General features: G+C 30.2%; 1 protein-coding gene across 1 annotated transcript; it reads right to left on the bottom strand.

Annotated features, from left to right (window-relative positions):
• Positions 1-1,126: 1,126 nt before the first annotated feature.
• LOC148166497 (uncharacterized) lies at positions 1,127-15,402 on the bottom strand. Its single transcript, XM_088048703.1, has 5 exons — positions 15,113-15,402; positions 9,338-9,681; positions 4,951-6,107; positions 2,112-2,358; positions 1,127-1,609 (listed from the first exon to the last, which is right to left on the bottom strand). Exons 1-5 carry the CDS (start codon positions 15,125-15,127, stop codon positions 1,483-1,485), a joined length of 1,890 nt encoding a protein of 629 aa, XP_087904829.1. The 5' UTR covers positions 15,128-15,402; the 3' UTR covers positions 1,127-1,482.
• Positions 15,403-15,753: the final 351 nt, after the last annotated feature.

The following is a 15,753-nucleotide window of genomic DNA, read 5'->3' as shown; positions in this document are numbered from 1 at the left end:
AAAGATTACTATTATTATCTCGTTGATTTACTGTACCAAATTTCAAAATTTTAGACCAAAAAACTTAAGTTTTAGAAATTTTAGATTTTGTAATAAAACAAACTATATTTTTTTTTATATTTACACGTGTAGTTCTGGCAGTTTTAATATTACAGCAACGAAATTTGTAGAGATTACTATTTTTAACTTGCTAATTTACTGTACCAAATTTTAAAATTTTAGGCCAAAAAACACAAATTTTTAAAATTTTAGTTTTTGAAATAAACCAAAAATTTCAATTTACATGTGTAATTCAAGCAGTTTTAAGGTCACAGCAACGAAATTTGGAGTGATTACTATCTTTGTTTTGTTGATTTACTCTACCAAATTACAAAATTTTAGACCAAAAAAGACACTAATTTTAGAAATTTTTGTTTTTATAATTAACTGAAAATTTTAAAATTTTATATTTACATGTGTAATTCAAGCAGTTTTAAGGTCACAGCAACGAAATTTGGTGTGATTACTATTCTTATCTCACTGATTTACTGTACCAAATTTCAAAAGTTTAGACCAAAAGGCACCAAATTTAAAAATTTTAATTTTTGTAATAAACCAAAAAATTCAAAATTTTATATTTACACGTGTAATTCCAACAGTTTTAACGTTACAGCAACGAAATTTGGAGAAATTACTATTCTCGTCTTGCTGATGTACTGTACCAAATTTCAGAATTTTAGGCCAAAAAGCACTAATTTTAGGAATTTTTAGTTTTTGCAATAAACCAAAAATTTTAAATTTTTGTATTTACACGTGTAATTCTAACAGTTTTAACGTTACAGCAACAAACTTTAGAGAGATTACTGTTCTAATCTCGCTTATTTATTGTACCCAACTTCAAAATTTTAAGCCAAAAAAAAAACAATTTTAGAAATTTTAATTTTTGTAATAAACCGAAAATTTCCAAATTTTATATTTACACGTGTAATTCTAGCAGTTTTAAGGTTACAGCAACGAAATTTGGAGAGATTAAAATTTTTATCTCGCTGATTTACTGTACCAAATTTCACCTGTTTTAGAGTCACTGCTTTGACATAGTACACATAAAATTAGTCGTTTTATTGGTATTTTAGAAGAAAAACACACATTGTTTTTAATTTTATTTCATACGTTTAGTCCTTAATATTAAAAATTGTTTTATAAATTATTACAAGTTTGGTGACTATGTACATTGTTTAATATCACTATAGTTTTAGTATCCACAATAACAATGCAAGGAAATTCAGCCTCATTTTCCAATTCCGATTTTTGCTGAAGAAATTGCAAATCCCAAATTTTGGACCATACATCGATAAATATGGCAAAGAAGTCAAACGAACTGATCGTTTTAAACAGTTATAACAATACTATTAGGTAACATTAATATAATGTTTCAAAAGAAACTACTAACACTGACAATAAATATTCATGGGTCATGGTTGAAGCTACAGTTTTCTGTGTTAATTACGCCGCTGGAGCAGGAAAAACGTATCTTCTACTGCAGTAAAACTTGGAGCAATCTCTAATTTTCACCGCGTCCATTACTTCTTGCAAATGGTGGGAGACCTGGTTGGCCACATCTGGATGGACACTGGAAGAAGAGCGATTATTGTTATTATCGCGGTTTAACGCTCGTTATTGTCTGCTCTTGAGTGAAAGTAACAACTTTCAGCTCGAGGCTAATCAGCATTCCGACCCAGTCGCATCTTTGGCAAGAATTTAACGAGTCTATAGAATAATAAATCCTTGATTTCCACATTTTTATGTTACATAAGCTGATTGTCGCAGTTACATAATTATCATTGTTGGCTGTTACATTTCCTGCCCTCACGTGTGGCCTTCAGGCCAGCAATTGTTTGCAGGGCCCTAAGGGCCATAACAGTGATTTGTTCTGATTATCGAAGATTGCTTGGGTGTGGTGAGAACCACGAAAAGATGAAGACGGTAGCTTTCTCCGTCCTACTTATGGGTGTTTAACCATGACTCGTCAATGAAACCAAAGAAAAAAACTACTTTCTACACTCACTGCCAGTGGACTCAAATCTCAAGTGCATTGGAACACTGAGCATTGCGTAACTAACAACAAGACTTACGATGCCATCAAACTGTCCATTTTCTTCTCCATGAGGACGACTTCGTCGTCGTTCTGGTGGACCATGACGTCGCAGAAGAGGCGTTTGGCGCACGGGGTGTCCGACCAGAAGTGAGGGGCGGCGAGGTGGTGCAAGCCTTTGTCTTTCTCCACCTCAGAGACTAATTTTTGCATGTAGAATTCGTCCTCGGCGCTGCGGCGGAAGCGCTTGTGGGGGGCGTGGGGGTTGTCTTCCATTATCACGACACCTGCGAATAAAAGATTTTTTTCTATCGTTTTTTTTGGTTAAATTACTTTAAAAATTGTTACGTGAACTAAATTATAGAATTTTAGAATTTTTTATTTGAAGGACTAACTCAAAGTTAAATATTTTTTATTTAGTTGCGTAACCCCGAACCAAATTTGGTGTGTTTACTACCTTTGAGATGTTTATTAAGTGTTATTAAAGTATAGAATTTAAAAGCCAGAATTGAAGATTTTAGATTTTTTTATTTGTAGGATCAATTCAAAATCAAAATTTTTCGATTAAATTCCGTAACTTCACCAGTTCTGAAGTTGGAAGAACCAAATTTGGCATGTTGACTACTTTTGCAATGCTCATTAAGTAAATTAAATTTCAAAATTTTAGAACAAGAATTGAGAATTTCAGATTTTTTCTATTTGTAAAAGCTCAAAATCGAAAAATATTTCTAATAAATTTCGTATTCCGAGAGTTTTGAACTTAGAACTATAGAACTTGCTACATTTACTAATTTTGAGATGCTTATTAAGTATAATAAATTATAGAATTTTAGAACAAAAATTGAAAACTTTAGAATTTTTTATTTATAGGACTAATTATTCAGAATCAACATTTCTCCTTTAAATTCCGTAACTTTGACTGTTTTAACGTTAGATTAACCAAATTTGGTACATTTACTACTTTTGAGATTCTTATTAAGTGTATTAAATCATAGAATTTTAAAACATGAATTGAGTATTTCAGAATTTTTTATATTTATTAAAAATCAAAATTTTTCGAATAAATTCCATAATTCCGACGGTTTTGAAATTATAATAATCAAATTTGGTACATTTACTATTTTAAATATGTTTATTAAGTGTATAAAATTATAGAATATTAAAACTTGAATTGAGGATTTTATAATTTTTTATTTGTAGGATTAACTCAAAATTAAAATTTTTCGATTTAATGCTGTAACTTCGACAGTTTTAAAGTCAGAAAAATCAAATTTGGTATGTTTACTACTTTTGCGATGCTCATTAAGGGTATCAAATTTTCGAATTTTAGAAAAAAAATAAGAATTTCAGTTTTTTGTTATTTGTAGGACTAACTCAAAATAAAAAAATTTCGATAATATTTTGTAACTCCGATAATTTTACAGTTAAAACATTCAAATTTCGCGCATTTACTACTTTGAAAATGCTTATTAAGTGCATTAAATTATAGAATTTTGAAATAAGAATTGAAAATTTCAGAATTTTTTTGGTTGTTAGACCAACTCAAAATCGAAAAATTTCGATTAAATTCCATAACTCCAAAAGTTTTATCGTTAGATTAACCAAATTTGGTACATTTGCTATTTTTGTAATGCTTATTTAGTGTGTTCAATTATAGAATTTTAAAATAAGAATTCAGAATTCCAGAATTTTTTATTTGTTGAACCAATTCATCACATTTTAAAATAAATTTCGTAACTCCGACAGTTTTAAAGTTAGGAGAACCAAATTTGCCATGTTTACTACCTTTGAAATGCACATTAAGTGTTTTAAATTTCAGAATTTTAGAACAAGAATTGAAGATTTTGGAGTTTTTTATTTGTAGGTCAACTCAAAATACAAAATTTTTGATTAAATTTCGTAACTCCGAAAGTTTTAACGTTAGATCAACTAAATTTGGTACATTTGCTATTTAAGAGATGCTTATGAAGCGTATTAATTTATAGAATTTTAAAGCAAAAATTGAGAATTTTTGACTTATAGGACTACTTCAAAATCAAAATTTCTCTAATCAATTCCGTAATTCTTACAGTTTTAAAGTTAGAACAATCAAATTTCGTACATTTCCTACTTTTGAAATGCTTATTAGGTGTAATAAATCATAAAAGTTTAGAACAAGAATTGAGAATTTCAGAATTTTTTATTTGTCGGACTAACCCAAAATCAAAATTTTTCCATTAAATTTCGTAACTCTGGCAGTGTTAAAGTTAGAACAACCAAATTTCGTACATTTACTACTTTTGAGATGTTTATTAAGTGTTTTAAAGTATATAATTTTAAAACAAAAATTGAAATTTTCAGAATTTTTTATTTGTTAGACCAACTTAAAATTAAAAATTTTCCATTAAACTCCGTAATTCCGACAATTTTACAGTTAGAACAACCAAATTTGGTATGTTTACTACTTATAAAATGCTTATTAAGTGTGTTAATATTTAAAAGTTTAAAACAAAGAAATCAAAATTTTAGATTTTTGATTTGTAGAACTAGCTAAAAATCAAAATTTTTGGCTTAAATTCAGTAGCTCCGACAGTTTTAACGTTAGATCAACCAAATTTCGAACATTTACTACTTTTGTGATAAATACTAAGTGTGTTAAATTTTAAAATATTAAAGCAAAAATTGCGAATTTTAGAATTTTTTACTTTCAGAACTAACTCAGAATAAAAAGTTTTCGATTTAAATTTCGTAACTCCGACAGTTTTAAAGTTAGAACAACTAAATTTGGTATGTTTTCTAGTTTTGAGATTCTCATTACCTGTACTAAATTATAGAATTTTAGAACAAAAATTGAGAGTTTTAGAATTTTTTTTTCTAGGTTTAAATTTACTTGTTCTTACCTTGAAAGCCCCTCATGTCCTCCGGGTTGAGAAACCTGCCCACAGCAGCCGCCCCCAGGCCCAACGCCGCTCCCCCAGCCACCAGCCCCAGCGCCGGTAAAATCACCGAACTCCCCATGGGGGCTATCAACCCCATTTTATCCTGCGCCTGCGGCTCTTTCGAGAACCCCAAATTATGCGAAATCTTATGAGTCGCCTCCACTATCGGCTCAAAAACCGGCCGCGTCAACTGCTGCATCCTCGCGAACCCATTCTGCACGTTATCTTTAATACTTTCGGTGATTCTAATCCAGAAGGGTTGCTCCGGCTTCGGCTTAATATAATAGGTGTTATAGGGGTAGTTCATGACGTCCTTCCGGTAATAATCCACACTGTTCCCATCGTACTGCGACTGGCGGCCGCTGTCCACTTCGTACTCTTTGTACTGAATTTCGTCTTCTGGAGTGACTTTGGCGGGTTGAACCCCCAACTCCGGGTGTGCGTATTGTAAGACAGGGGTGCGCACCCCTTCGCTGAACGTCACCGGACTTAATTTGGACGTTGGAGTGTACAGTAACGAATTAGGGTACGAGTGCTGCCCTGGATATTGCAACATTCGTCTTTGCATCTGCGAGCTTTCGTCGTACGAGCGGTACTTCCGCCTAGCGAAATAATCTCTTCTACTTTCCTTCGCGTTGATTTCTTTGATGTAATCGATCAACTTGGAATTAGTAATCTTCGCGTTATCGGCTTTAGTAAACGGACCGATTCCAGACTGGGTGTTAAAGTGCACGTAATCTTCATTCTCTTTGGGTTTTTCTCCCGGAAGATTGTCCTTAACAGTGAAAGGACCGTAGGAATTAAAATTGTCCTGTTTGGTGAAAGGACCTAAACTTCTCACATCCTCTTTTGCTTGACTGGCGTAGATTAACTCGCCGACGGGAACGGCTGCAGGTGGCTTGTAACCTTCTTCATATGGGACTAATTCGCCGTTGATGACGCGCGCGTTCCTCCAAGTTTGTCGGTCGGACTCGTCGTCAGGGACGCGCACTCCTTGGACGACGGGGATGCCATCCTCCCCCATTTGGACCATGGAGCGCGCTCGCTTCTTCTCGTTGTTGTTTTTTATGTAGATGTCGCCGGAGCGGATGGTGACCGATTTGGGGACGTTCGGGATTCTGGAAGAATCAAAAAATGGGAATTTTTAATTTGGTTGTGAAATTATTTATTTTTGAGTTGTCTCGTTTGGTCGTTTGGAGGAGGTGATGAACGTAATCAAACTAGTAAAGTCTTCAAATTTCATTGCCACACCGTAAAAATTACCAGAATTACAATTTTTTATTTAAAATTAGATTTTTTTTTGGTTCCAAAACAAAAATTTCTAAAAATTGTCTTCTTTGGTATACAACTTTCTAATTTGGGGGAGATAACAAACGTGTTCAAACTAGTAAAATTCCCTAATTTTATTGCACCAGTGAAAATTACAAAGAAGAATTACAAATTTTTATTTAAAAAATGAGAATTTTTTTCTCTGTTTGCTAAATATATTTTTTTTAAATTGTCTCTTTTGGCCTACAATTTTCTAATTTGGAGGAGATAATACACTTGATTGAACTAGTAAAATCCCCGAGTTTCGTTGCCACAGCGTGAAAATAACCAGAATTGCGAATTTTTATTTTAATAAATAAGAATTTTTAGTTTATTTGCAAAATAAAATTTCTAAAATTTGCCTCGTTTGATCTACAACTTCCTAATTTGGAAGAGATAATAAACGTATTTAATCTAGTAAATTCCCCAAATTTTATTGCCACAGCGTAAAAATTACCAGAATTACAAATTTTTATTCTAAAAAAATGTGCATTTTTAGCTCAGTAGCAAAATGAAAATGTCTTATAAATCTCTCCTTTTGTCTACAACTTTCTAATTTGGGGGAGTTAATAAACGTGTTCAAACTAGTAAAATTCCCAAATTTTATTGCACCAGCGTGAAATTTACCAGAATTACAAATTTTTATTTAAAAAATGAGAATTTTTTCAATGTTTGCTAAATATTTTTTTTTTAAATTGTCTCTTTTGGTCTACAACTTTCTAATTTAAAGGAGATAATAAACTTGAATGAACTAGTAAAATTTTTTAATTTTATTGCCACAGCGTAAAAATTACCAGAATTGCGAATTTTTTTTTTTAAATAAGAATTTTTAGTTTATTTGCAAAATAAAATTTCTAAAATTTGTCTCGTTTGATCTACAACTTCCTAATTTGGAAGAGGTAATAAACGTATTCAATCTAGTAAATTCCCCAAATTTCATTGCCACAGCGTGAAAATTACCAGAATTACAAATTTTTATTTCAAAAAATAGGAATTTTTTGTTTGGTTCCACAATGAAAATTTCTAAATTCTGCCTCCTTTGATCTAGAATTTTCTAATTTAAAGGAGATAATAAACGTGTTTAAATAAGTAAAATCTATAAATTTTATTGCCACAGCGTGAAAATTACCAGAATTACAAATTTTTATTTTAAAAAAATGTGCATTTTTAGTTCAGTAGCAAAATAAAAATTTCTAATAAATCTCTCCTTTTATATGCAACTTTCTAATTTGAGGGAGATAATAAACGTGTTCAAACTAGTAAAATTCTCAAATTTTATTGCACCAGCGTAAAAATTACCAGAATTACATTTTATTTCAAAAAAAGGGAATTTTTTGTTTGGTTCCACAATAAAAATTTCTAAATTCTGCCTCCTTTCATCTACAATTTTCTAATTTAAAGGAGATAATAAAAGTGATTAAATAAGAAAAATCTCCAAATTTTATTGCCACGGCGTGAAAATTACCAGAAATATAAATTTTTATTTTAAAAAAATTTGCATTTTTAGTTCAGTAGCAAAATAAAAATTTCTAATAAATCTCTCATTTTGTCTACAACTTTCTAATTTGGGGGAGATAATAAACGTGTTCAAACTAGTAAAATCCCCAAATTTCACGGTAACAGCGTAAAAATTGCCAGAATTAGAAATTTTTATTTAAAAAAAAATGAGAATTTTTTGTTCGTTTGCAAAATAAAAATTTCTAAAAACTGTCTTCTTTCGTGTACAACTTTCTAATATGGAAAACGTGATAAACTTGTTCAAACTAGTAAAATTCCCAAATTTTTTTGCTGCATAGTAAAAATTACCAGAATTACGAATTTTTATCTAAAAAAGTGAAAATTTTTAGTTTATTTGCAAAGTGAATATTTCTAAAAACTGTCTTTTTTGTTCAACAGTTTTCAAATTTGGAGAAAATTATAAACGTGTCAAAATTAGTAAAATCCCCAAATTTCATTGCTACAGCGTGAAAATTACCAGAATTACAATTTTTTGTTTAAAGAAAATGAGAATTCTTAGTTCGTTTTCAAAATAAAAATTTCTAAAAACTGTCTTTTCTGTTTAACAGTTTTCTAATTTAGAGGAAGTTATTAACGTGTTTAAACTAGTAAAATCCTTAAATTTTATTGTCACAGCTAAAAAATTACGAGAATGGCAAATTTTTATTTAAAAAAGTGGAATTTTTTAGATCGTTTGCAAAATAAAAAATTCTAAAAACTGTCTTCTTTGGTGTACAACTTTCTAATTTGGAGAACGTGATAAACGTGTTCAAACTAGTAAAATTCCCAAATTTTTTTACTACATAGTAAAAATTACCAGAATTACGAATTTTTATCTAAAAATAGTGGAAATTTTCAGTTTATTTGCAAAGTGAATATGTCTAAAAACTGTCTTTTTTGTTAACAGTTTTCAAATTTAGAGAAAATTATAAACGTGTCAAAATTAGTAAAATCCCCAAATTTCATTGCTGCAGCGTGAAAATTACCAGAATTACAATTTTTTGTTTAAAGAAAATGAGAATTCTTAGTTCGTTTTCGAAATAAAAAATGTCTTTTCTGTTCAACAGTTTTCTAATCTAGAGAAAATTATTAACGTGTTTAAGCTACTAAAATCCTTAAATTTTATTGTTACAGCTAGAAAATTACCAGAATGGCAAATTTTTATTTAAAAAAATGGAAATTTTTAGATCGTTTGCAAAATAAAAAATTCTAAAAACTGTCTCATTTGGTCTACAATTTTGTAATTTAGAGGAGTTGACATACGTGTTTAAACTAGTAAAATTCCCAAATTTCATTACCACAACGTGAAAATTACTATAATTACAAATTTTTATTTAAAAAATGCAAATTTTTTGTTCATTTGCTAAATAAAAATGTCTGCAATGTCTTCTTTTTTGTAATTTGGCAGATGTGGTAAACGTGTTAAAACCAATAAATTGTCTAAATTTTATTACTATGGCAGTACAATTATCTGAATTAAGAATTTTTTTTTTAATTTTTATTTTTTTTATATATTTTTTTAGTTTTATTGTAAAAAAATTACCTGTCGCTATCGATGACATTAGGCTTCTTCTCCGTCGCGTTCCTCACCACCGCAATAGTGTCCAACCTGATGATATTCGGCTGGTAATAAAACGACGACACCGGAATCCAATTCGTGTAAATCGCCCTCGAAAACGGCTTCTTCTCCTCTTCCTTCGGCGCCTCCGTCCTCCTATCTCTCCTCTTAACAATCAACTGCGCGACATTCCCATCCTTCGTCATCACATTAACAGTCTGCATATCCTCTGGATTCAAACTCCGCGACACTTTAATCTCAGTGCGGGTAACAGTAGGTGGAGGTTTTTCCGCACAGTAAACCGTAGCGAAGACCACCAAGAGGAGCACCTGTAAATTTGAGCATAACGTAATGGAAGAAAGTCTTGGAGTCAATAACTCCGTCTCATCACCTACTTTCACCTGTGTTTTTTAATTGCGCTGCCGGTAACTATTTTAAAACAATCCTGAGGAGAAACTTCGAGGTGTTTACTTAAATTAGGAATTTTGAGCTCAAGAGCGAACCGATGCAACGCGAATTTTACCATGAAAGTAAAACTAGAAAAAATTAGGCCAGTTTTTACAGGCAATTATCACCAGCATACGTGGTAATAAAACAATTTCGTAGATCTTTGCCATGGATGGATCGCGCTAACCCAACCTACATTGCATTCAGAGCAAAGAACTCCACAATCACATGTAGGAACATGTTTACTTTAATGACAGCACCACCTTGAAATTGCTCGAAATGTGACTGAGCAACGTGAAGTGCTAATCAATGCGCATAATAAACGAACAATGGAGAAAATTTCTTTCTGGATTTATTAATTCGCTTGAAATATGACCAGAAGATTAAGCTGTTTGACCTTAATTGTGCAGTAACGATTTGATGGAACGAGGTCCGTCGAGCGCATCAGTTTCTATAAAAAACGAATTAAAAAAACGGATACTTTGTTTGGAGATGTTAGATTGGAAAATCGGCGTAATTGGGTGCGAATTTCGGCGGGTCTCGGGTTTCAGCTCACGTTACTTGAATTGGCTGAGGCGAGTTGCAGAAGTCGAGAAAAAAAAATGTAAATGACGTAGTCAATTTACCATTTTTTGCGTTTAATTTTTTAATCAAGAATATGACAAATTGACCGCTGGAATTGACAGAGTTTAGCCTATTGTGTCTGTTAATTTTACTTCTGGCAATGTCACAGTCACAGAAAGTCAAATAATAACATTGTAAAAGAGACTGTCAATTTACCATTTTGTGAAATTATTTTTTCTAATCAAAAATATGGCAAATAGAACACTAAAATTGACAAAATTTACCTATTTTTATCTGGAGATTTCATTTCCGACAATGTCAGTGTCATAGAAAATCAAATAAAGAAATTGTAAATTGAACTACCAATTTACCATTTTTTGTACTTAATTTTTTTTAGAAATATGATAAATTGACCACTGGAATTAACAGTATTTAGCCATATTAGTCTGTTAATTTTACTTCTGAAAATGTCAAAAAAACTCATAGAAAATCAAATAATAAAGTTGTAAATAAAACTGTCAATTTACCATTTTTTGTAATTAATTTTTCTAATCAGAAATATGGCAAATAGAACACTAAAATTAACAGAATTTACCTATTTTTATCAACAGATTTTATTTCCCACAATGTCAGAGTCATAGAAAGTGAAATAAACAAATTGTAAATTGAACCACCAATTTACCATTTTTTGCATTTAATTTTTTTTTTAGAAATATGGTAAATTGACCACTAGAATTGACAGTATTTAGCCATATTAGTCTGTGAATTTCACTTCTACCAATGTCAACAAAACTCATTAAAAATCAAATAATAAGGTTGCAAATAAAACTGTCAATTTACCATTTTCTGTAATTAATTTTTCTAATCAGAAATATGGCAAATAGAACACTAAAATTGACAGAATTTACCTATTTTTATCAACAGATTTTATTTCCCACAATGTCAGAGTCATAGAAAGTCAAATAAACAAATTGTAAATTGAACTACCAATTTACCATTTTTTGCATTTAATTTTTTTTTTAGAAATATGGTAAATTGACCACTAGAATTGACAGTATTTAGCCATATTAGTCTGTGAATTTCACTTTTACCAATGTCAACACAACTCATTAAAAATCAAATAATAAGGTTGCAAATAAAACTGTCAATTTACCATTTTCTGTAATTAATTTTTCTAATCAGAAATATGGCAAATAGAACACTAAAATTGACAGAATTTACCTATTTTTATCAACAGATTTTATTTACCACAATGTCAGAGTCATAGAAAGTCAAATAAACAAATTGTAAATTGAACTACCAATTTACCATTTTTTGCATTTAATTTTTTTTTTAGAAATATGGTAAATTGACCACTAGAATTGACAGTATTTAGCCATATTAGTCTGTGAATTTCACTTCTACCAATGTCAACAAAACTCATTAAAAATCAAATAATAAGGTTGCAAATAAAACTGTCAATTTACCATTTTCTGTAATTAATTTTTCTAATCAGAAATATGGCAAATAGAACACTAAAATTGACAGAATTTACCTATTTTTATCAACAGATTTTATTTCCCACAATGTCAGAGTCATAGAAAGTGAAATAAACAAATTGTAAATTGAACTACCAATTTACCATTTTTTGCATTTAATTTTTTTTTTAGAAATATGGTAAATTGACCACTAGAATTGACAGTATTTAGCCATATTAGTCTGTGAATTTCACTTCTGACAATGTCAAAAAAACTCAGAAAATCAAATAATAAAGTTGTAAATAAAACTGTCAATTTACCACTTGTAATTAATTTTTGTAATCAGAAATTTGGCAAATAGAAGGCTATAATTGACAGAATTTATCTATTTTCATCTGCAGATTTAATTTCCGATAATGTCAGAGTCATAGAAAGTCAAATAAACAAATTGTAAATTGAACTACCAATTTACCATTTTTTGTATTTAATTTTTTTTTTAGAAATATGGTAAATTGACCACTAGAATTGACAGTATTTAGCCATATTAGTCTGTGAATTTCACTTCTGATAATGTCAAAAAAACTCATAGAAAATCAAATAATAAGGTTGCAAATAAAACTGTCAATTTACCATTTTCTGTAATTAATTTTTCTAATCAGAAATATGGCAAATAGAACGCTATAATTTACAAAACTTATCTATTTTCACCTGCAGATTTTATTTCCAATATCAAAGTCATAAAAAATCAAATAAAAAAATTGTAAATGGAACAGTCAATTTACTATTTTATAGAAGTATCTTTTTTAATTAAAAATAGATCAAATTGACAGCTGGAATTGACAGTATTAACTTATTTTCATAAGCAAATTTTTATGTCTGACAATGTCAAAGTCAAAAAAAAGTTAAAAAAATCTAAAGTAGGACTGATAATTTACTATTTTCTATAATTATTATTTTTCTAATCACATTTAGAGCAAATTGACCGCGAAAATTGACACTATTAACTCACTTCCATCTGCAGATTTTATTTGTCAAAGTCAAAAAAAGTTAAAAAATGTTATAAATGGGACTGTTATTTTACTAGAATTTTTTGTATTTATTTTTTTTAATCAGAAATTTGGCAAATTGACTGCTAGAATTGACAGTACATACTTCCCTTGAGTATTAAAATATATATTTATTATTTTTATACTCAATGATACTTCTAACAATGTCAAAGTCATAAAAAGTCACATTAAAATATTGTAAATGGAACTGTCAATTTACAATTTTCTATAATTATTTTTTTTCTGATCAACATTAGAGCACATTGACGGCGACAGTTTATTTCGGACAATGTCAGTCATAAAAAATAAAAAAAAAATTGTAAATGGAACGGTCATTTTACTAGAATTGTTTGCATTTAATTTTTTTTAATCACAAATTTGACAAATTCAGAATAGACAGCATGTATCTATTTCCGTTCATTAATTTTACTTCCAACAATGTCAAAGTCATAGAAAGTCTCATTAAAATATTGTAAATAGGACTGCCAATTTACCATTTACAATAATTAATTTTTTTAATCAAAAATAGGGCAAATTGACTGCTGAAATCAACAATATTTTTCTATTGTCGTCTTTTATTTCACTTCTGACAATGTCAAAGTCATAGAAAGTCAAATAAAAAAATTGTAAATGAGATTGTCATTTTACAATTTTTTGCATTTAATTTTTTTTAACCAGAAAATAAGCAAATTGACCGCTGGAATTTACAGTATTTATCTATTTTTGTCCGTAAAACCATTTTTGTCTATTAATTTTACTTCTGAAAATGTCTGTCATAAAAAATCAAATTAAATAAAAAAATTGTAATGAGACTGTCAATTTACAATTTTCTATAATTAATTTTTCTAATCAAAAATAGAGCAAATTGACGGCTGGAATTAGCCTATCAACTCATTTCTGTTTTCAAATTTTATTTCTGACAATGTCAAAGTCATAAAAATCAAAATAGTTAAATTGTAAATAGGACATCATTTTACTATTTTCTTTAATTTATTTTCTAATATGATTGATGGTTAATTGTTCGCTGTAAATGACAGTATTTTGCAATTTTCGTCTGTTAATTTCATTTCTAACAATGTCAAAGTCATAAAAGTCAAAAAAATTGTAAAAATGATTGCCACTTTTTATAGTCAAAAATATGGCAAAGTTACGGCGAGAGTTGGCAGTATTAACGAATTTGCATTTGCAGATTTTATTTCTAATAACATTAAAGTTATAAACAGTCAAATAAAAAATTGTAAAAAAGACTGTCAATTTACTAGTTTTTTTAATGAAAAATGTGACAAATTGACATTAGAAATTGACAGTTTTACTACTTCCATTTGTAGATTTCATTTGTAACAATGTCAGTCATAGAAAATCAATAAAAAAATGTAAAAATGACTGTCAATTTTTTATTTCCTATAACAAATTTGTCAATATGTGTCAAGGTAAGTTGATCGCTGAAATTGACAGTATTCACTCATTTCCGTTAGTTGAATTAATTTCTAACAATGTCAAAGTCATATTTTCTTTTATTGCCGGTTGGTACGACTGTTTTATCGATTTCACGTCTTTATATGCATCAAACTGCCAAAGAAGCCTTGTGTTTATTATCCGATTGGTAACACTGTGATAATGACATCGTAGTTGAAAGTTGCTAAATATTTCACAAAAGAATTTAATATTTTAGAAATTAACCGGCGCGGCGTATAATTTCCAATTAATTTAACAATACAATAAACTATTTATAGTAGGATAAATTTTAATGGTTTCTTTATCGACTCCTTGCAAAAACAGAAATCCTTTCAGATGCTTTCAAGTTTCACTGTAATAAAATACAAAGGAAGCCAACAATTACAGAGCCATTAGCACCACGGAAGACCATAAAATGTGGCTTAGTAGCAGATAAAAGTTACATAAATTACGTAAAACGCGGGAGATACTAAAAATTTTCTTCGTTTTTTGTATAATTCGTGTTTTTATTGCTAAGAAAGTAAAGAAAGTACGACAATACAAAGAATTCAATAGTCCACATTGTCCTCGTTTAGATAAGAAAATAATGTGAGAAATCCTCTAAAGATGCGCTTTTCGCTTTCTTATCTTATCTGTTCTAGAAACATAAATACAGCGAAAACCACAACGTACGTCTTAGTTTGAACGACCAATGACACTTATCAATTGACAGATAGGTACAATTTGTTTTCCACAGCAACCCGCGATCAAAAAAATTCGTATTATTGCGGTGCGAAATTTGAAATTTTTACCTTGATAGGCCCCATGTTCAATAATCCTATCACAAGCACAAGCACTGAAGACACACGAACTCGAGGGTTTCCAGCATTCGACTGCACCGGTTGTCGTACAAATTACTCAATGAAACTTTGATATCAGCCACTTTCCACCTGCTGTCGATGGCCGACCCACATTTGCCATCTCCTAACTCATTGCTTTCCTTTACTTCCTCGCGTGCTTTCGAACATCGGAGGGCAATAATTGGCGAATTTTCATACTGTGGGAATCTGCTAATTGACATTTTCCGAGGCAAAGAGAGGGATTGACATATAGCACACGCTGAAGGAGTCACGACTTCGAGGAGCTTATTGACCATGACATCTACCATGTTGCGGCGAGTTTATGGGTTAATTATGGGACACTTTTATTAATTAGATTAGCTGCGACGTACGTCGCCAAGTCACGGATCCACTTCAATGGGTTTTTGTGGTCAACCGGAAGATTTTTTCGCGTCAAATTCCACTTTTACTACTTTATAAGTGCTCGAGATTGCTTTCCGTCCGAAAATTTTTATTTTTGTCGCGGCTGATGTGTAATAGAGTGACACTAGTAGTTTGGTTCAGAAATAAAAATTTGTAAAAACTGTTTCCTTTGGTCTACAATTTTCTAATTT

Source organism: Gnatocerus cornutus, unplaced genomic scaffold, assembly GCF_029298725.1.
Source record: "Gnatocerus cornutus isolate USDA-ARS CGAHR unplaced genomic scaffold, icGnaCorn1.1 ctg00000023.1, whole genome shotgun sequence".
Lineage (NCBI taxonomy): Eukaryota > Metazoa > Arthropoda > Insecta > Coleoptera > Tenebrionidae > Gnatocerus > Gnatocerus cornutus.
This window is presented reverse-complemented; position numbering and strand designations above follow the sequence as displayed.

Bases quoted from the DNA above. Each gene is read 5' to 3' on its own strand.
- LOC148166497 (XM_088048703.1), bottom strand. The intron at 6,108-9,337 runs GTAATTTTTTTA...TGATTCTTCCAG, and splicing joins AATGTCATCGATAGCGACAG to AATCCCGAACGTCCCCAAAT. The intron at 2,359-4,950 runs GTAAGAACAAGT...TTTTATTCGCAG, and splicing joins GGACATGAGGGGCTTTCAAG to GTGTCGTGATAATGGAAGAC.